General features: G+C 35.4%; 4 protein-coding genes and 1 long non-coding RNA gene across 5 annotated transcripts; 4 read left to right on the top strand and 1 right to left on the bottom strand.

The window, feature by feature from the left end:
• The first annotated feature begins 5,865 nt into the window (after positions 1-5,865).
• LOC130989218 (NAC domain-containing protein 6-like) lies at positions 5,866-7,741 on the top strand. The gene is made up of 3 exons (XM_057913171.1): positions 5,866-6,220; positions 6,310-6,578; positions 7,244-7,741. Exons 1-3 carry the CDS (start codon positions 6,052-6,054, stop codon positions 7,553-7,555), a joined length of 750 nt encoding a protein of 249 aa, XP_057769154.1. The 5' UTR covers positions 5,866-6,051; the 3' UTR covers positions 7,556-7,741.
• Positions 7,742-8,187: 446 nt separating this feature from the next.
• Positions 8,188-8,943, top strand: LOC130990817 (uncharacterized). Its single transcript, XM_057915053.1, has one exon. It carries the CDS (start codon positions 8,188-8,190, stop codon positions 8,941-8,943), a length of 756 nt encoding a protein of 251 aa, XP_057771036.1.
• A 1,620-nt stretch (positions 8,944-10,563) lies between these two features.
• LOC130990816 (uncharacterized) lies at positions 10,564-11,319 on the top strand. The gene has a single exon (XM_057915052.1). The coding sequence runs from the start codon at positions 10,564-10,566 to the stop codon at positions 11,317-11,319; it is 756 nt and encodes a 251-aa protein (XP_057771035.1).
• Positions 11,320-12,386: 1,067 nt separating this feature from the next.
• On the top strand, positions 12,387-13,437 carry LOC130989217 (uncharacterized). The gene has a single exon (XM_057913170.1). The coding sequence runs from the start codon at positions 12,470-12,472 to the stop codon at positions 13,298-13,300; it is 831 nt and encodes a 276-aa protein (XP_057769153.1). The 5' UTR covers positions 12,387-12,469; the 3' UTR covers positions 13,301-13,437.
• Positions 13,438-15,054: 1,617 nt separating this feature from the next.
• On the bottom strand, positions 15,055-18,035 carry LOC130989216 (uncharacterized). Its single transcript, XR_009090537.1, has 3 exons — positions 17,218-18,035; positions 15,866-15,923; positions 15,055-15,265 (listed from the first exon to the last, which is right to left on the bottom strand). It is a non-coding gene; the product is annotated as an uncharacterized LOC130989216 (long non-coding RNA).
• Between the last annotated feature and the right edge of the window lie 4,869 nt (positions 18,036-22,904).

The following is a 22,904-nucleotide window of genomic DNA, read 5'->3' as shown; positions in this document are numbered from 1 at the left end:
AATTGGGTTTAGGCCCTTTAAGGCCTTAATACACTTTAGTCCTGATTTGACCCATCTGCGCTGTCCTTCGTTGCCCGTGTTGAGTAGTTCCTTGAGCTGCGCAGGCGAGTCTGCACCGCTAGGTCCCTTCGTCTACGCTGCCAAGTTCGTTTCTTTGTCTACGCTGCCGAGTCCGTTTCTTCGTCTACGCTGCCAAGTCCGTTTCTTCGTCTACGCTGCCAAGTCCGACTCTTCGTCTACGCCGCCAAGTCCGGCTCTTCGTCTACGCCGCCAAGTCCGGCTCTTCGTCTACGCCGCCAAGTTCTGGCTGTGTAGCTCTTTGTCTACGCCGCCAAGTTCTGGCTGTGTAGCTCTTTGCCTACGCCGCCAAGTCCGGCTCTTCGTCTACGCCGCCAAGTTCTGGCTGTGTAGCTCTTTGTCTACGCTGCCAAGTTCTGGCTGTGTAGCTCTTTGTCTACGCCGCCAAGTTCTGGCTATGTAGCTCTTTGTCTACGCCGCCAAGTTCTGGCTACGCAGCTCTGCTCTGGCCACGCAGCTTTGCTGCCCTGTTCTGGTCTACGCCGCTCTAGCTGCGCAGCTCTGCACTTTGGCCAAGACTGATTGATTCTTCGTATTCATTTGTTAGTAAGTCTTTTTAATTAGACATGCGCTCGTTAGTTCCTTTGATAATAATAACAATAATCAGGTAAAGTAGATTTAAACTACTAAGCACAGCGCTGATGAGTATTCCAGTCCTCATCAATTATCATATCAATTACAATACTTTATTATAATATATTCAAACAAAGTATATGTTACATACTGTTACAAGCAAAATCCAATTGTCTGATTCATTATTTTTAATTTTCTTATCATTACTTACACTATAGTAGTTTATTTTATAATTATTATATCACGTTTAATAAAGTATATGTTATTTATTCTTTCGAACAATGCCCCTTCGTATGATTCAGTTTATTATTATTTCTAACGGTTTACTAACGTGGTTGCCACTATCGGACAAGGTGGCAAAGTATCACTTACATATTATTAAGCTCTCAGGTTCACATCCCCCAAGCACCTTTTTCTTGTTATTTCTATTTTTTTTTAAATATTCGAAAAAATTATATAAATGAAAACGATTTTTTTTAAATATTCGAAAAAAAAAATTATAAATGAAACACCTTTTTCTTGTTATTTTGGTTCTTTGTTTTTTAAATCATTTTTTATTTTTTTTAAATATTCAAAAAAATTATATAAATGAAAACGATTTTTTTTTTTAAATATTCAAAAAAAATTTATAAATGAAACACCTTTTTCTTGTTATTTTGGTTCTTTGTTTTTTGAATCATTTTCGAATTTTTTTTTTAATATTTGTAGGGGGTGAATCCGACAATTACGGAAACGACGTCAGTCACGTCTGGATCGACGGGCACTAGCAACCTGAAACCACAAGCAACGTTAGAGCCCTCCGAAGAGCACCGGTGGGGGTGTCGATGGAAGGGCCTCCGACGCTCAAGTCAGTGAATTGAAATAAATAACGTAAATAACGTAATGACAATAATTAAACGATGGAGGGGAGATAGAGAAAAGATAGTTATAAGGGAGTTTTCCGGATGATCGGGATGATCCAGTAATTGGAGGCAGAGTGGATGAGCGATATGGACCAAGGGGCGACGGACGTCCGGGTTGGCGGGGTTACTCGGATGATCGGAACCCTAGGAGACTGTGAGCGTCGGAGGCGGTGGAAGAACGGGGAGAGCAGGAGATAACGAGAGTCAGTGATCGTGAATGCAAGAATGAGTGTTCGTGACGGCGTCCCTCGATTGTGTTAGTGAAGTAGTATATATAGGTTATGGGCCTGCAGGGAGGCGACTAGGGTTAGGGCTTTTTGGAATGTTCTTTGAAACCCTAGCGGTTCCGATTTTTTAGGAAACGATCTTCCGCGACTCTCGTCTGACCTAGTCGCCAAGTAGTTGTTGAGTTTAGGGTTTTCCCTGGTGGGTTTATGTATCTACCGCATATGGGCCCACTTTGGACCTTGTATCATGAATATGGTGTAGATCGTTTTACCGGGCTGGCCCGTTGGGCCGCACTGACGTACATGCCGCCGAGCTACTCTGCTCTGATTTTCCAAAGCTGCTCTGCTCTGGTTTCCAGATCTGCTCTGGCGTCGAGGCCAGCTCTGGCGTCGAGCTCTACTCTGGCATTGAGTTATGCTCTGGCGTTGAGCTCTGCTCTGGCGCTTGAGGTCAGCTCTGGCGTCGAGCTCTGCTCTGGCACTTGAGGTCTGCTCTGGCGTCGAGCTCTGCTCTGCCAGGGCATGTCTGCTCTGCTCTGTCTACCGAGACAAGCTAGGCTGGCCCGTTAGGCCATATAGTTTTGGTTCATACGAATTTTACCCATTACAATATTCGAAAAAAATATATAAATGAAAACAAATCTAGGATTATTTTAGAAGAATATCCCTAAATTTATGGAAACAAATCAAATTAACATAAAATTCAAAAAATAAATTAAATGTGGAAATATATCTAATATTATTTTAGGGGAATCCCTAAATTAGTGGAATCAAATATGTATTAAAATTCAAAAAATAAATTATCTATGTAAATAAATCTAGGATTATTTTAGGAGAATCCCTAAATTAGTGGAATCAAATATGAGATTATTATTTGGAGAAATTAAAATCTCTAAATTAGTGGAATCAAATCTAGGATTATTTTAGGATAATCTCTAAATTGGTGGAAATAAATAAAAATAACATAATTTTTGAAAAATAATAAAAATAAATATTAATTTCGAAAAAAAAATCCAAAAAATAAATAATAAAAATTTGAAACGAATAAATATTAATTTCGAAAAACAAAATTAATTTTCGAAAAATAATACTAAAAATAAATATTAATTTCGAAAAAAAATCCGAAAAATAAATAATAAAAATTTGAAACGAATAAATATTAATTTCGAAAAACAAAATTAATTTCGAAAACTAAATAATAAAATCTTGAAACAAATAAATAAAAAAAATTTGCAATTAAAACTAATATAAATTCCAATTATTATATGATTTATAAATTTTTTGAAAATAAATAACCTCGTGAGGGACAAACCCCAACCAGCAATTAAAGCTGGAAAACAATTAACCGAAAAAAACGAAAAAGATGAAAAATAACCGAAAAAATAGAGAAATATAAGGAAATGATACTTTAGTAAAATCATCAATTAACAAAAAACCGACTCAATTAAAAAATCACAAAAAAATCGGTTAACACCTAGGTGTCTCAAAATCATTATCATTATTGTTCTTAAAATAGGTCGAAATCACAAACGTACTCTCGACATGACAAATAACCCAAATTCTAAATGCGGAATATATATATATTTTTTCCTAAATTAATAATCAATATATACAATATATACATCTGAATTTATTGTGTTTTGAATGAGTCAAATATTAAAGTATGTTTTGGAAGAGAACAAAATAAGAGGAAAATGTTAGTTGTCGAATTCCTACAAAAATAAGCGGTCACGAGTCAAGAAATGGGCCCCTTATGGAGTAGACGTCTTTGGGGAAGACTTTCTAAGTCAAGTGAGCTTTGTTGTTGCCCAATTTTATTTTATTTTATTTTTCCAAAATGCATACTACAATAATGGCCAAACGCGGTTTGAACATTTACTCGTATTTTTTTGTTTTCATTTTTCATTTTCTTCTTGGCAAAATGCGCACATTCTATTTTTTTTGAGGCGAAAATGTGCATATTCTATAATTTACTCATTATCATAAATATAAGAAGCGGATGCATGTCTATTTATTCAAATTATAATTAATTTATATGAGTTATATATATATATATATATATATATATATGTGTGTGTGTGTGTGTGTGTGTTAAAATCATACTTTGATGACAAGGGGGTTCTTGTGTGTGAGATTGTTCCAAGTTCCGATTCAAATCTAAATAGTATAGTATTTTTTTATATATAATTATCAAAAGAACAACAAATAAATTATTGAAAAATGGTATTTGAACCTAAAGCTTGATCTGTTTCATGAGTAATTTGTTTATCTTAATTATATAGTTTGCATGTTATTATACAAGAATATAATTTATTTAATGCACATATAAGATTAGTAGTAATCGAATTTAAATACGTGCTTTAATATTCCAGTAGCGTTCAAAGTTCCACGAATATGAAAATAATGACTGTGATTAAATTTGTTGAATTCAAGTTCAAGATAGTCAAGAATTTTTCTATTCCGGTAAATATTTGTTTGAACTCTGATTTATACATCTTCGTTCCTTGAATTAATTATAATTCAATGTTTAATGTGAAACAATATTAAAAGAGGGTTATTTTTTTAGGGTAAATATTACTTTAAACCCCGAACTATTTTCGCACTATCAATTATATCATGAACTATCGAAAATAATTTTTTAAACCTTGAACTATTAATTTTGTATCAATTGTACCATTTGTTCATTTTTTTAGTTTCAAAAATTTGACGTGGCTCACCGGATACCACAATGTATTTAGAATCATTCTTTTTTTGACCTATATTATATAAAACGACGTGATTATATGCATTACTCATTAAAAATTCAAAGGATGAAAAATGGATAAATGGTACAATTGATACAAAATTGATAGTTCAATGATTAAAAAAATATTTTCAATAGTTCAGGATATAATTGAAAGTGCGAAAATAGTTTGGGGTTTAAAGTGATATTTACTTTTTTTTTTTTTTAAATCATTTAGGTATAAACATGTTACGAGAATTTCTTTAAACGGGTGTCTATTAATATTCATATATAGTATGACTTGTTCCATCGTTGATAAGTTTTTATTGACTGCCAAAACTTAATATAATTTCACGTATTCGTATTTTTTAAAAAACTAACACGATATATAGCACATGCAGTGTTTGTAAAAAATAAGACGTAATTTTTTTAAAAAAAAATGAGTAATAAATATATATGTAATAATAAACTAAAGCTCAAGTCACATTGGGTGACCATATTTTCCATCTCCAAAATTTTATTGCTTATCTATTCGGGTTTCTTTATCTCTTGAAAATATTATAAATAAATATTGATTATAAATAATTTTTTACGATATACATAGTGAAATTAAAGGACTTATTATTCTTTTGTATTTGACTTCCAAAATACTTAAATATGTGTACTAGTAGATTAATACTATATAACTATCGAAATCCGCTGTTCCTTATAAAATCTTTGTGAATTTGTATCTCAAAACCATACTTAAAATATCAAATATATAAAAATTACTACATTGCATGATAAAATATAATGAAATATTTATAAGAAAATTAATAGACAACATCATAATTTGCAAGAATTAGTATTACTTTTATCACAATTGTAAAGAATTTTGAGATATAAAATGGTTTTCCACCAAATAAAAAAAATTATTCATATATAGGGAGAAGTTCAAATGAGAACGGAGATTTAAAATTATAATGAGAAACTATTTTCAACACTTGGATTACGAAGATCTATGATGAATTGAACATTTTAATGGATGAATACACCAACTGAATTCGAATCGTGAAGACAGCGAAAATTTTATTTTTCTTTATTTTTTTCGAGTGCAGCTAATTGCACAAAAAATACAGTAATTTTACTACACAGTAATACAGTGTTCTCAATTTTCATTTTAATTTTCGATTTTAATTATAATCAATGCCAATACTTATCATATGAAAGAGGTGGCTATCATGATCTAAAATCCAATTTTAGTACATAAACCGCGTGAAATAAATCTAGTCTTTTTGTCCTTGATTCACAATGCATCGATGGCCCACACATTTTTGAAAAATGAAATAAAATAAAATTAACGAAGAGATAATACATCCGCCATTGAGTGGTTTCCCTTTCCATGACGAGAATTAAAAATCGATAAATTTGGTGCTTATATAAATGAGGCATGCTTTAGAGATATATGTGTGCATAAACAAACTTTGGGAGTGTATTTGCGTCACAGTGCATTGCAAGAAAGCGACATTCACAAAAACAAAGGTGCAAGAATTAGTGCAGCAGCAGAATCATGGATGAAGAATCTAAATATGAGCTGAAGCTGCCCGGATTCAGATTCCACCCAACCGAGGAAGAGCTCTTGAATTTCTACCTCAAAAGCATGGTTTTCGGGAAGAAATTCCGCGGCGATGTTATCGGATTTTTGAATATATACAACTACGATCCCAAAGATTTGCCGAGTAAGTTATCTTATCAACTGAGCTGCGTTTCGTTTCGTTATATATAAGATATTTAACTAATACATAAGTTGTTGTGTTATGATGAACAGAGCTGGCGAAAACAGGGGAGAGAGAGTGGTACTTCTTCGTGCCTCGGGACAGGAAGCACGGCGGCGGAGGGAGGCCGAACCGCACGACGGCGAAGGGATTCTGGAAGGCGACGGGTTCGGACAGGCAGATTATGGGCGGCTCGGATCCGAAGCAGACGCTGGGGCTCAAGAAGACGCTGGTTTTTTACGAGGGCAGAGCGCCACGTGGCAGGAAGACCAACTGGATCATGAATGAGTATCGCCTCCCCGACAACTGCTCCGCCCCTAAGGTACGTGCTTAATCGAGTCTATACGAATTTTTTATCTACGAGGAGCTAAGGGGGGCTTAGGCCCTCCCCCAAACATTTATATATATATGTGTTTTAAAAGTTTCACATCATCGTATTTTATGTGAGTCGTTATACTAGCCTTAATCGTCTAATCAACGAATCAAATGATATCAGAAAATTCTCATTTTCAAAATGCACCACCATGCGTTTGCTCCTAATTTTGTCCAGTGAATTTGAAATTCACTGTATCACATTTCGTGCATCATCCTGTATTTACTTTTTATTTTCTTGTATTTTTTTGTCCAATTTCATTTTTTTATGCTTTAATTTAATTTTGTGATTATTAATTATGATTTTTTCATTATTTGATGTCACTTTTATTAGTTAATAATATATTGATAAATTTAAAGTTATGGTATATAATTTTTAAAAAAATTTAAACTTTAGAAAAAAAAAATCAAATTAATTCATAATATTATACTCCTTGTCCAACGGCGGACCTAAGAGGCTCCAAGGGGGGCTTAAGCCCCCACCACCAAACACAAGTTTTTTATATAATCGTTATGTGAATTGCTGTAAAATAGGCGTCATCGTGAAATGAAATTGTAAAGAATATATAGAGAATTTATTTGCGCATCGGCCCCTAACGTTGTGGAATAATGCAGGACATTGTTTTGTGCAAGATATACATGAAGGCGACGTCGTTGAAGGTGCTGGAGCAGAGGGCTGCGATGGAGGAAGGGGCCAAGACACACGCTTCTTCTTCGCTGGATTCCGCCTCGTTGCAGTTTGAGGGGAAGGAGTTGAAGAGAGAGAGGGAGGAGAGAGAGAGCAGGCCTTGCTCGAGCTTGGTGTTGCCGAATAACATAGCAGAGCTGCAGGTGCCTAAGATGAGCATGGATTGGATGCACGACTCTTTCTGGACTAATTTAAGCCCATGGCTCGATAACTTCACACCCTTCATGCCACTGTGCTGATTTTATCATTATTCCACTTACTTTCAAGAATTGCATTAACATATAAAGTAATCAAGAAAATAGTTGCAAAGGCCTTCTTTCATTGTGAGACTTTCCTCTGTTTTAAATGTGCAAATTTGGCCTACAAATTGATACTTTATATACAGATGAAGGGACAAGACGAATAAAAAAATTTAATTTTTTCAAGTGCTGGTTGGCTGCAATATTGTGAAATTAATATCTCAGACAAAATGAAGTAAACAAGATATTATTTGAGGCTACAAACATAAAAGAAATGCACGTACGTGTTATCTCTCATTGATTACCAGGTATAATGGAGGTGCCAACTATGTGTAGTGTGTGATAATGATGAGACTTTGATTGCTCATCTACAGACAAAATATTACTATATTCTGATCCTTTGTTTCTTCTCCAAGAGCAGAATCTGAAATCATCTCGTGCATTACATTACAAAATTGTTCAACTAAACTATATTTTATAGCAAATGATTAATTTATGGTCTGTCATTGAGAAAATAAGAAAATAATGAAGATTCCTTGTATCATCTTCCCCCACTATATAATGAGAGAATGCATTCTTCTTCCTTCATTCATCAATTCAATTGTAAGCCTCATTTTCACCAACAAAAAGCAATGGCTCTTCACCACAGCCGCTCTCTTAGCTTCCCATCTGCATCACATCCTGCTGTTTCCCACTTCGATGAGAGCCTATCCCGGTTGAGATCTTCGGAGGCTGCTTGCTCCTCCCTCTCAACATTCAACGCCACAATAAACGGCCTCAGAAATTTATACGAGAGCATTGATGATTTGCTGCTCTTGCCTCACATCCAACAGATTGTTTCTGAGGAGTGTGTTGATGATTACATCAACCTATTGGATGCTTGCAGCTCAGTTAAAGATCTCATCTCACTTGCAAAGCAAAATTTAAGAGAGCTTTTGTCTGCTATAAGGAGAAAGGATGTTCAAGGAATCAATGCCTACCTTGCTTCAAGAAAGAAGTTGAAGAAAATGATCCAAAAGTGCTTGAAGAAGTTGAGACGTAGCAGCGTCTCAGCCACTTCTGAGAATGCTTCCATGTTGAAAGATGCAGAGTCCGTTGCCATTTCCTTGCTCGAGTCTCTCTTGTCCTACACCTTGGGGGTGAAGATGCAAGAGACGAAGAGCAGCTGGTCGTCGGTGTCAAAGCTTATGCAGTCCAAGAAAGTATCAGATGACGAGAATGAGTTCAACAAGGTGGATTCACTCCTTCAAGTGAATCAAGAAAACGAGCTCGTGAATCACATAAAAGAGATGGACTCGAGCATTCAAGTTGTTGAAGAAGAACTCGAATCAGTATTCAGGCAGTTGATCAAGACCAGAGTTTCCCTTCTCAACATCCTCAACCACTAGCTAGCTTTCAAACTCATCTTGAGATTGAAAATTTTGTAACTTAGTACATGAAAATGTACTTGTACATATCAAATTGATCCACAAGGATCATTATAATACAGAGACAAAAAAAAATCTCACACATATATACTTATTTCATTTTCCCTGTCCTTGACCATCTAATATTGAGTATTTGCTATTTATTTATTTGATTTAAGAATTTCTTTTATCTTAAGCATCTATGATGCATGCTAGGCTATTTCATCATCACGCATGACATACTGTGGAAATACAAAGTTTACGGCATCATGCCATCTTTGTGAAATCTGAAATCTCTAAAGATATATATGGTGGCATGCTGTGGGATAAATCTATCACATTTTCTTCTATATCCAACTATCTTCTCCCCCTCATAAGGTAATAAATCTATCAAATTTTAAGGTGATATTTCAAAAATCGGCTACTTCAATGTCTCAATATGTATTGTATTTTCTTCACCAACATAAATTTTGTAACAGAAAGTTTTAGGCTACCCACTAAACTGCAAAATATTGGATTGCATACCTCAAGTGGGAAGATTTGTTTCTTGAAAGCTTGGAACATGGATTAGCAGATTCTTCTTTTTTGTGGGTATGATTTTCTCTTAGCCTTAGAGCAGAAAGTAGCATCTTGGTTCATGTGTGAGACAGATCTCCAGCCAATCCAAATTCAGCCTATTTTTTCAACTTCTTGTGAAATGATTCAATGAATACGAGGCGAAAGAAGCAACTTATTGATCCAGACAAAAGCGTTTTAGGCCGTTTACTCTGTCTGTCATGTGATTCAGACAAGCAGCTAAGAGAACTGCCATGGAAACTGCGGCTTCAAATCAATATTCAAATAAGGCCTACAAAATTGAAGAGTTCTGCTGTCTTTATAGGAAGTGGTAGTATACATATATAAAGATGAATTGACCCGTGTGATATCGATCAAGATTCACCATTATTCCGGCTATGTCTATGCATTCTTTCCTACCATCAAAACCAAGAAATTGTTTCAGACTTTAGTAGTTTGGATTGCATCATAAATTTGTGTGTTTGCATCGTCTGAAACCAGCAGTTATCAAGGAATAGAAGATTCTTTCATTTGGAGAATCCTTCCCAGTTATGAAGGAATAAAAGATTCATTCATTTACTATTATTACCAACAGTTAACTTTTCATATCTCAGAAGAAAATAACAACATAGGCAGCAGCACATTTACTTGAATTTGTCAAATCTCAAGACAATATAATAATTTAGGACACACGAGGGTATTGCATAGTTTAATACTATCTCAGCTGTCCAGATTCCAAATGTCTCTGAAGAGACAGCAACTACTGAATATATATCACATGCTTTCACCTCAGAAAAAACACTAATAAAATGTGCAGTTGCTGATAATGTGCAGATTTCTCTACAATATACAATTATGTTGGCTACGATGGTAGGAAACATTGCGTAGACATCGCCATAATCATTCATAATCCAGATCATATCACACGAGCTCGTCTTAGAAAACATAATGTTGTCGTTCATCTCTTCTATATATTAAGAGAATGCATTATGCTTCCAAACATCACAAACTTCTTCCTTCATTCCTCATTTTCATCAAGAAAAAGCAATGGCTCTTCACCACAGCCGCTCTCTTAGCTTCCCATCTTCATCACATCCTGCTCTTACTCACTTCGATGACAGCTTATCCAGAGTGAGATCTTCGGAAGCTGCTTGCTGCTCGCTCTCATCAATCAACGCCACAATAAATGGCCTCAAAAACCTGTACGATAGCATTGATGATTTGCTGCTCTTGCCTCACATTCAACAGGTCGTATCTGAGGAATGTGTCGATGATTGCATTAGGCTATTGGATGCGTGCAGCTCAGTTAAAGATCTCATCTCACTTTCCAAGCAAAATTTAAGAGAGCTTCTCTCTGCTATAAGGAGAAAGGATGTTCGAGGCATCAATACCTACCTTGCTTCAAGAAAAAGGTTGAAGAAAATGATCCAAAAGTGTTTGAAGAAGTTGAGACGTAGCAGCGCCTCAGCCACTTCTGAGAATGCTTCCCTGTTGAAAGATGCAGAGTCCGTTGCCATTTCCTTGCTCGAGTCTCTCTTGTCCTACATGTTGGGAACGAAGATGCAAGAGAGGAAGAGCAGCTGGTCATTGGTGTCAAAGCTGATGCAATCCAAGAAAGCATCAGACGAAGAGAATGAGTTCAACAAGGTGGATTCACTCCTGCAACTGAACCAGGAAAACGAGCTCGTGAATCACTTGAAACAGATGGAATCAAGCATTCAAGATGTTGAAGAAAAACTCGAATCCACATTCAGGCAGTTGATAAAAACTAGAGTTTCCCTCCTCAACATTCTCAACCACTAGCCTTAAATCTCATCTTGAGTTTGAAAATTTTGTAGAGAATCTATTATACAAACTGAAAATTTTGTACCGAAATTATACAATACAAACTGAAAATTTCTTATAAACTCTTGCACAGTACCCTCATTTTATTGTGATAAGAATCTATTACATATTCTTCTACCAAGTCTCTCTCCCTTGATTATATATCCAAGGCTACGGTGATTCTCACAACATTTTGCAGTGATCTAGTTGAGAACACACTTGGCTAACAGAAATGCTAATGTTGCTACAGAAAGACTGAGGATTCCTATCCTATCAGAGTGTTTTGGACTGCATATATACCAAGATTTTTCAATTTTTGGATATTCAGATAAGCTTTAATATTTTCATTTGCAGCATATTATATGCCTTCTTCAACTGCAGCAGCTTGAAACTAACATAGATTCAAGCAACTGATTCTGATTTTTGGCCTTTGTACAAAAACAGTCTCTCTCTCTCTTCAATTTCAAAGGTGAATCTGCCATCTTTATCAGTTCTTTTAAATATGCAAACAAGGCCTAGAAATTGCACAGGAAAAGAGTTATCAGCCTGTTATCTATTTCAATGAGCTTTTTCGGTTTTGATTTTGGATATTTGCTCATGTTAGAAGCAACGCTCATTGTTGGTCTTGCCTCACAATGTTTACAATATGAACCTAGCGAGAGACGAATATAAAGGATCTCGTTCCAGCCAAAATCAGACAGTTATGAAGGAATAGAAAAGATTCAGTCATTGGAGAAATCATTCATTTACTATAATACCAACAGTTAAATTACTTTTCACATTCTCAGAAGAAAATAATAACTTAGGCAGCAAAATTGCTTGAATTTATGAAACTTCTCAAATCTCAAGACAATATAGTAGAATAGGCCACACGAGGGAGTTGCATAGTTTAATACTATCTCAGCTGTCCAGATTCCAAATGTCTCTGCAAAAACAACAATTACTGAATATATATCACATGCATTCACCACAGAAATAACACTAATAAAATGTGCAGTTGCTAATAATGTGGATCAAATTGCAGATTTAACAACAATTGGCTGTGATGGTAGGAAACATTGCGTAGACATCGCCAAAATAATTGATAATCCAGATCATATTACACCACTATATATTGAGAGAGTGCATTATGCTTCAAACATCACAAACTCCTTCCTTCATTCATCAATTCAATTCTAAGCCTTATTTCCACCAACAAAAAACAATGGCTCTTCACCATGGCCGCTCTCTTAGCTTCCCTTCTTCATCACATCCTGCCCTTTCTCACTTCGATGAGAACATATCCAGATTGAGATCTTCGGAAGCTGCTTGCTCCTCGCTCTCATCAATCAACGCCACAATAAACAGCCTCAAAAACTTATACGAGAGCATTGATGATTTGCTGCTCTTGCCTCACATTCAACAGATTGTTTCTGAGGAATCTGTCGATGATTACATCAGCCTATTGGATGCTTGCAGCACAGTTAAAGATCTCGTCTCTCTTGCAAAGCAAGATTTACGAGATCTTCTCTCTGCAGTAAGGAGAAAGGATGCTAAAGGCATCAATGGCTACCTTGCTTCCAGAAAAAGGTCGAAGAAAATGATCCAAAAGTGTTTGAAGAAGTTGAGACGTAGCAGCGCCTCAACCACTTCTGAGAATGTTTCCATGTTGAAAGATGCAGAGTCCGTTGCCATTTCCCTGCTCGAGTCTCTCTTATCTTACACGTTGGGAACGAAGATGCAAGAGACGAAGAGCAGCTGGTCGTTGGTATCAAAACTGATACAATCCAAGAAAGCATCAGACGACGAGAATGAGTTCAACAAGGTGGATTCACTCCTGCAAGTGAACCAAGAAAACGAGCTCGTGAATCACTTGAAAGAGATGGACTCGAGCATTCAAGTTCTTGAAGAAGAACTTGAATCAGTATTCAGGCAGCTGATCAAGACCAGAGTTTCCCTTCTCAACATTCTCAACCACTAGCTTTCAAACTCATCTTGAGATTGAAAATTTTGTAACTATACATGAATGATGAAAATATACTTGTATATATCAAATTGATCCACAAGGATCATTACAATACAATTATCAGAATATTTCTGCTACATTCTTGTTCAATATCCTGATATTAGTATATGCTTATCCATTCATTCTTATTTTTGACTTGAATATACAAGATGACATATAAATACAACATATATAATGGCATTTCAAGATTTACAGCATCATGCTATGATCATTACTACCAAGATTATATCTAACATATGACTAGCAAAGTTCTAATATTGGTAAAGAGTGGCTGTTAATGAGTATTATTTTATACAGCATGAATTGATTCATGATTCTTAATCCTTAAAGATATGGATGAGATAGGACAGTTTTTTCCCCTCATTAATTTGAGCTCTAAAATATATTTTTAAACATATATGGAGCTCTAACAATTGAATGAAGTGTCATCTAAACTGCAGAGAGATTGTCTCAGGCTTAAGTAAGGCTAGATATTTAAAGATTCAGTTATTTCAATGTCTCAGTTTGCAATGGCTCTGCATGTGATGAAGAGCTTGACCAACATAATTATGAGGCAACAATAGCAAATTCATCTAAGTATTTTTTTATTTTTGGGTTTGTTTTGTTGTTTGTATTTCATCACCAACACTCGAAATCATGAACAAAAAGCAAACTCGAATCAGGATTTCATGAGAATCAGAGCTACTCCAAAATTTTCATAGTAGCTGCCATGATAATAATTCTAGGAAAAAAAACAATTCAAAATTATTGATATTGATGAAGAGGGGAAACAACAAAAGGGTCTGTTTCTTAGTAATATTCAAGAAACAAGTGTGCTGATGAAATCAAGTAAATATTGACAAAAGCAAAACAAATAGGGTTTTTTTTGTTGGATTTCATTTTTGGGTACAAAAACTGCTTCTTGGATTTGGAAAAACGCCTGGTTTTCTTGAAATACTTGTTCAAGTTTGCTTTTTTATCCATGATTTTGAGTGGTGGTGATGAAATACAAACAATGAAACATAACCCAAAATCAGAAATGCTTGTAGAAAACATATTATTTTGTGAATACTGCCTAAACTACGTAAATTTTCATGAACTCGTGGACTTGGTATTTCTTCTTTGCTGATCTGCAAATAAGGTGTTTTAAATTGAAGCATATATGGAGATGAAGGGACAAGAAGAATCAAAATTATTTTTTCAAACATGATCAACGTGATAGTGATGGAGATTCACAATTATTTCCGGCTATGTCTATGCATTGTTTCCCACCATCATAACCAACACGCTATTAAAAAACCATATTTATTTCATGCATGAGAATATAAAGAAAATATCATTTTGTAGATCTTCGGAGGCTGCTTGCTCCTCCCTCTCATCAATCAATGGCCTCAGAAATTTATACGAGAGCATTGATGATTTGCTTCTCTTGCCTCACATTCAACAGATTGTTTCTGAGGAATGTGTTGATGGTTACATCAACCTATTGGATTCTTGCAGCTCAGTTAAGGATCTCATCTCACTTTCCAAGCAAAATTTAAGAGAGATTTTGTCTGCTCTAAGGAGAAAGGATGTTCGAGGCATCAATGGCTACCTTTGTCACGACCGGCCCTAATTAAGGATAATTAAGCCGGGTTTCCCGTGACTAATGGAGGGAGATTAGAAGCGGGGTAGAAAGGGGGATAATCAAACAAGGAAGGATCGCATTTCATCATTGTTAACAAAAGGGATATAATATAACGGAGGTTTAGTCGTATAGACTCAAATAACTAGTAAGTTCGGATAACTCCGACTTAGCCAAAATAACATAAAACTTCTGAGTACGCAGCGGAATAAGGTTCTGATTACATGTATGAAGACATGTATCCCTAGAGTTCATTAATACATAATAAGACAAAAGAGTCCCGCTCGTCACTTCATCACCATCGGCAGCTACTCAACCTGCACATTTAGAAATATATGCAGGGCTGAGTACAAAAGTACTCAGTGGGCACGTATGCCTAAGTATAAAAATACATGCTTCAAAACTGTAAATTGTCATGCCATCATAAACAGTACAGCAAGGGAGTTTTTCGCTAAAAAGGCCCAAGCTTACTAAGTTCATTTGTGATTCTTAAAGTTCGTCTGCAGACTAAGTTCTCTTGTAATCTATCATATCTGGAACTTTGTGCCGGAGAGGTGGCCACCTCTCACGGTCACTTGACCGGCCAACCCGCTAGATGACTCACGATCACTGGTGTACACTAGTCCTGGCAGGATAGCTATCAACTGCTCAGGACCCGAATTCGATTGCATCATTGGCAAAGCCAAAGCAGATAGATATCATACTAAAATTTAAACATTTTATGGCAAGACAATACTTGAAATAACTTTAACTCAAAGATTTTGTCATGAAATAACTTGCTCAAAGGTAGCATTAAACTCGTTTGATAGATATATAAAACTGAAATTAACAGTTAAATCATCTCATGCATTCATTCGTATAAGAGGCCTACGACAAGCAGGGGATCTCTATATACGTATAGTAAAAGTAATGCCCACCTGATATGCTTAATGAAGTAGAGATCCTTGCTTGTTTACTTTATAAAGCCACTCGAACCTTCATTATAATGAGGTTCCCAAGGTAAGATTGTATAGATAGACAAGAAATAAATAGAAAAGAATTTCTAATTGAAACTTATATCTCTTGAAACTTTAGGGTTGCTTCCTCTAATCTAAGTAATCTACTTATATGGACTTCACTAACTAAAAGCAAACAATAACATCATATCTCTTGGGATATCTCAAGTTGAAAAAAAACTTAAGAGTAGACTAATCCATTCTATATAGATTAGCTTACAATTAATAACTAAAACATCAATCACTTAGCATAATTCTATTCATAACTATCCCAACTAAGAAATCTCAAACATGTATTTATATATGAATCTCAACTTTGAAATATCATATAAAATCAACCTCTTTAAAGAAAAATACAAGCTTTACATTTTTAGAAATCTCTCAAAGTCTATTTTTATTAGAAAGTTACAAAAATACAATACATTAAGTGTATGAGAAGTTATATCACAAAAGGCAAAATCTGCCACCGAACTTCGCTGCTTCGCGCAGTACATTTCAGAAAATAAGTTAGCATATCTAATGGTCTCGGATTTAGCTGAAATTTTGCAGAGAACGACTACACATGATGAAGTTATTACAATAAAAATTTCAAGTTATTTGGACTGCGAAAACATCATCAAAAGTACCCCGAAACATACTGTTCTGTCCAACCCGAAAACTGACAGAAATGCTCATTGACATATCACTCATATTTTTCTCAAATAAAAGCTATAGGATCTCAAATACATCATCCTAATACACATTAGCATGCTTTAGCTTAAACTTAATTCATGTTTAACACATCAACATATAGTAGCATGCTTGATATCCCCCAATTACTATCGTATGATCTCATTTTACAACTCAAAGAGTACAATTACACAAGCATCAAACATGTAGCTATCTTATATCAAGAATTCCCACATCCATTGAAACTAAACTATTAGAAAATTATGATTTCTTGCAAATAAAAACTCAAATAAATCTCAATGATTCCCTCACAAACATATAAATATATATACGCAGCCAATTGATGGAAATTAAGAAGATGGAATTCTAGGGTTCTTGAGGGAATCGACAATTGGGGGTTTTATCTAGCTTTGATTGTTTTCATCCTATCACTAAATTCTAATCAGTCTCTAATTGAAAGCATAGAGAAATTAAGATAAAATATGAATATGAAGCCTATCCTTCCAGCCCCCACTTTCGAAACAAAACAAACAGAGTAGATAAGAGAATTATTGTTTTCTCTAATTTCTATTGTGAATAGAATACTTGACTATAAAAATTCTTACCTGTACTCTTGGATGATTATAAGAGGATTCAATTGTTCCGAAAGCTTGGTGAGGAAACAACAAAAGAAATGAAAGAACAAGTGGGAGAAAATAGCGTCTGAGCAAGGAACTAAAATGAAAAGTAGGTTTTCATGTTTTCTTGAAGTAAAAGAAGAATGGAGATTATACGCATGAAAGGGAAAGTCGTAGGGAAGATAAGGATAAAGAAAGTAATGACTTCTCCCATAAGCTTTTTCTTGTTCTAATCCAAAAACTAGATATACATGCTATTTTATTAATAAAGTTTTAAGGAAAATGTTATAAAATCCACTCCATATTACTCCTTGTGCATATATCAAACCAAAATCCATAGACACAAGTGAAATAGAAAATTTTAAAATAAATAAATAAAACTTCAAAGGTTACTTTAACTCAAATTTCTTGTGAGATAAAATCCCAAATAAATTCATTCCTAAAATTAGGAAATGAATTTGCTAAAATAAAATTCTTGCTATCTCAAATATGATCTCAAATTCATGACTTAATATTAAATCATCACTATTAAAATAAAAAGCTCATAGATAAATAATTAAATAACATCCGTCACTTCGATTAGTCGAGCGATAAGTCGACTAATAATATTTCTTATTTATCACCAATCTCATCTCTGAAAATAATAAAATAATCCCTTTAACTAGGAATTATAAACTTGCTTCAAAGAATAAAATTAATAAAGGATGCAAATTAAAAGCTCAGGATATTTTAATAATATCTCATCTCATCTCTGTGATTCTACTTCTCTTTCTTCTTTTAGATAATAGAAAATAGGAAATAATATTAATAATATATACCGTAGTGAAAAAGCCGGGTGTTACATCCTTTCCCCCTTAAAAAAATTTCGTCCTCGAAATTTGACTACGTTAGAAAATAATTCTAGATACTTGTTTTTCACATCGATCTTGTGCACTCTTGGAATGCGGAACATTGAGAAAAACTTCATCCTCTACAAAAAGTTTATGTTGCTCTTGAGGTTCCTTGAGCAGTTGTCGATTTTGTCGGATAAGCGTAATCATTTATTCAACCGCATTAGGTCCTGTCACTTTTCTTTCACTTACCTCATGTCAATAGAGTGGAGATCAATATTTCTTTCCACAATAAGCTCCACATGGTGTCATATCAATTGTTGCCCAAAAATTATTATTGTAGGCAAATTCAATGAGTAGCAAAAGCTTTTTCCCAATTCATCCTTCGATCTAGTGCATAATGCGGCTTCTGAGTACGCATGATGCACCTTGAGATGGTCGTCTCCTGCCCTCTGTAGGCGGGGAATTCACTCCTACCGTGCTAGGGAAAAGACAAATCATTTTTGAAAAGAGAGTTTTGGAACCCGGATTCACCCACGATTGCCAGCGTCCCTTCTGCTAAAGCCGCCGCTTCTTCGCTCTAGTACAATAATCTATATCACATCTTCCAAGGTTTAAAGATTTCTCTCAAATTGCTCATCTATTGTTGGATGAAAGGCTATTTTAAAATATGGCCGAATTCTCAAAGTTGAAAGACCATATAAAATCGGTCCTCTGTATCAAAGATGGACTTGGTTATGCATTGTTGCAAAGTGAAAGAGTTATTGTTAATGGGTCATGAAAATTTAGACCGCAAGAACTGAATTGCTCAACATAACTTGGAGCTAGCAACAATAGTATTATGAAACGAGATGTGGAATTGATACACCTCATAAAAGTTTAAAATACTTATTCGAGCATTAAGATCTAAGTATAAGGCAAAGAATATAGCTCGAATTAATAAGGGACTATGATTGTAGAATAATTTGTCACCCACGCAAAGCGAATATAGTAGTGGATGCCTTGAGTAGAAAAACTCAAGTTAACTAAGGATTTCTCCTTACCCATGAAGAAAATTGATCAAGGAATTCGAAAGGTTGAATTTAGATGTGGTTTTACCACCACAAACCATAGAAGCTGTAATTGCAATTTCAACAGTAACTCCTGATTTGAGAATCAGAATTGTTACAATACAAAGGAAATATGAAAAGTTAGAAAAATTACGGGCAAGGATTATGATAGAAGAGATCAATACTTGCCCAAAAGCTAGGGGTACTGCTATCATGTTTGAGAAAAGTTGTGTACCCAATACTGAACGGTTGAGAGTAAAGCTCATGATACGCTATATAGTGCCCACCAAAGAAGCACTAAATTATATCAAGATCTCAAACAAAAGTTTGGTGGGAAGAAATGGAAATGAGATATATCTTCATTAGTTGAAGGAATGTTTGGCTAGCCAACAAGCAAGGGCACTACATCAAAACTCTATGAGAAGTTACAACTACTATATGTGTCAACCTTCTAAGGCGCATATCGAGATATGTCACATAATTCTCAATCATATTCAACCATGGTCTTCTTTCCTTGCTTTAAATTGTTAAATTACGTCTCCTTTTTGCTGACGACGACTTATGAAAACATATTCTTCATAAAAATTTCTGTGAACTGGCCCCAAATAAGATTCTCTAATCGCTCGAGGGTATATATCTTCTGCTTCGTCTCCCACTAATAAGTCGATCCTTGTAGTTGAAATAACATACAAGAAGGCGCTCTTGATCATTGTATCTAAGCAAGCGAAACTCGCAAAACTCTACTGCTTCTTTGAAACTCTACCGCTTAACTCGCAATAAAGGGATTTTGACAATGAAAAACTTCTGCTATTCTTCTTTCAAGTTGATGGGGACGAGTAGTTCTTTAAATTATTCACATGGCGGATAGCAGATTTTCATTGCTTCTTTGAGACATCATGCCGAGTAAATACACAAAATTCTCAAAATCGAGCTTTCATCCCATCAGTAAAGCAATCGCTGCTAATTAGCTATAAATCAACTAAGTTATAAAACTTATACACAAAAATTCAACCATCTAAGCAATTAAAGCTCAACGGCCTAGTAAATGACTACTTTGATCATTTCATAGCATGGGAAAATTTGCCTCATTGATTTCTCATACAAAAGATGAGAATATACGTTGCAAAAATGATCTTAGTACGTACTAATTGTGATGCAGTAACTGTATAACGTCACTTACTAGTACTAGGTTACAGTGCCACTGACATAACTCGCTACTGTATCATCAAACTGTCTATATCTACATCCATCCAATGTATAGATATACGTACACACCATCATCTAAAAGATTTTCATTGCTATGCAACAAATGAAAATCCCCCACATATCAAGATACAAGTATTAAAATATGAACAACACTTTATCCGTTCAAGAAGTTCATATTAGTAGGGGATACTCATAAATAGACCATGTTATTCATATTCACCCACTTGTAAACATGTAAACTTCTCCAAATACTAGTTTCTTGCAAAATTGCAATATTAATAACTTTCTTGCAAAGTTGCAATATAAATTTGTTGCAGTGGTTAGTAGGCGATCACTATTTGTGTACAACTTGTTGTTGTCAAGACCCACTCTGATCCCTTCTCATGAGATAATATGTCCCAAAAATGTGACTTCATTGAGCCAAAATTCGCATTCGTTGGACTTGGCATAGAGACGCTATGTTTACAACGTTTTTAAGACAATTCTCAAGTGTTTCTCATGGTCTTTCTTGTTTTTTTTTTAGTAGATCAAAACATCATCTCTGAAAATTATGTCAAATTTGTCTAAGGATAGATGAAACACTCGGTTTATGAGATCCATGAACACGACTGGTGCATTAGTCAATCCGAATGACACCACTACGAACTCATAATGGCTATATCTAATTCGGAAGGCCATCTTAGGTACATCCTTTGACCAAAACTTTAGTTGATGATACCCAATCCTTAGGTCTATCTTTAAGAATACAGTCACTCCTCTGACCTGATCGAAAAGGTCATTTATCCTCGACAAGGGTACTTGTTCTTGAATGTCTCCTTGTTCAACTCTTTATAGTTTATACACATTCTCAATGTGCCAATTTTCCTCTTTCGAAAAGAATGGTTGCACATCGGCGAGATATTAAGGAAACATCAAGAAATTCTCATTCGATGGTCACATCTCTGATGCTTTTCTCGGTTCTTTGTTCTCCATGAAAAATACACAAGGTAGTCCGAATATTCTTTCCTTATCATCTTTATTGCGTCGAGGGTGGAGATGATTGCCTTCCTCTTGCTCATGCTAATTCCATGGAAAAGTGTCAGTTCATTTCCAAGGGTCGAAAAGAAATTTGTCTTTTGTTGCAAATGATGGTAGTTTGGTTCACAGTTAGCTAATCCACTCCTAAGATTACATCAATGTCTCCCATCGGTATAACATACGAGTTATTCACCATGACTTTGAGTGAATTTATGCTCAGCTTTAAGCTCAAGCACACATGTGTTATTGTTGTTGTTGTTGTTGGCGTGGTTACTACTCTTGGTGTGGTGGGGCAAAACATGGATTGCTTGCAGATACGGAGCCTGGACAAGCAAGTTCAGCATAGACCCGTCCCTTGTTCCTTATTTAAACAACGGTTTGCATAATGCCCTTCTGGCTACTGTGTAACAACCTTCACTTCCACTCTTCCATTATTGCAGCATCTACCATGGTTCTTGTTACAATTTGGGCAGGGCAAGATTCTTTGTTGGTTATCTCCTATCTGTCTAGGAGTACCCTTTTGGCTTTTGTAGCCTTATTGCTGGGATGATTGCCCCTGCCATGGTGTCTTTTTCGCTTGACAACTGTTACTGTTGTCCTCTTTTCTTCTTCCTCAAATGTTCTGAGTTTGTGCCTGTGGAGGTGTTGGCATAGGCGTCGTTACTGGTCTTTCTCTCGACATATCACAGAACATCCTATCGTATTGAGTAACGGTCATTATTCCCTACTTTAGATTGTAAAATCCACTTTTCTTCTTCTTGCGATAGCTTTGGGGTATATACTTATCATATATTTCTGTTTAGAATGATCCCGCGTAAAATTTTCTAATTGTTCAACTGTCATCATTTTTCTCTGTGCTTTCCTTCCTGGTCTGTAAAACGCAAATGAAATTGAAAATGCACTCAATAGCTCTTACCCAAGTCTCAGCTTTTGCTGGATCTCATGTCCTACTGAAGGCAGGTGAGTTTTGTCGTGAAATAGTTCATCTATTCTATGTTCTAGTTATATGGGTGATGGGGCTATGTTTTTTTTTTTTTCCTAGCCCTAGTACCTTCATTACCTTAGGAAATTCTTCTCCCTCTTCTTGGATGCCCTTGTTTTGGTGGCATACTAATGAGTCGACATACAATCATCAAAACATACAGTTGTATATCATCACTTCTGTAAACCATTTCTTGATTCTCAAATCTTGCTCACACTCTTTCTCATGAAAGTATATAAATAACATAGCGGAAGTGACTTGCCGCAAAAGACTGATAGGGTTGCTACATAGACACGGGAAAATTAATATCAATGAGGACTATTTCATCAACATTTGAATATAGATATGGTGATCTATCCAAGCATTATACATGATGAACTGGCTATCTTGCAAGGTCATCATGAAAGGGCTCAGTTCCGAAATGCCCTATGAACCAGCGTTTTCCGTACTAATACTAGTCAAAATAACTAAGCCAACATAGGGCATACAAAAGCATCGAAATGATCGTCGTTTTCGAAATACACAAATAATGTCCTACTAAATGCACAAGAGATTGTCTGTATGCATTACGTGCTTGACCCTTGGGTTGAA

The sequence above is a fragment of the Salvia miltiorrhiza genome, chromosome 6 (assembly GCF_028751815.1).
Source record: "Salvia miltiorrhiza cultivar Shanhuang (shh) chromosome 6, IMPLAD_Smil_shh, whole genome shotgun sequence".
Lineage (NCBI taxonomy): Eukaryota > Viridiplantae > Streptophyta > Magnoliopsida > Lamiales > Lamiaceae > Salvia > Salvia miltiorrhiza.
This window is presented reverse-complemented; position numbering and strand designations above follow the sequence as displayed.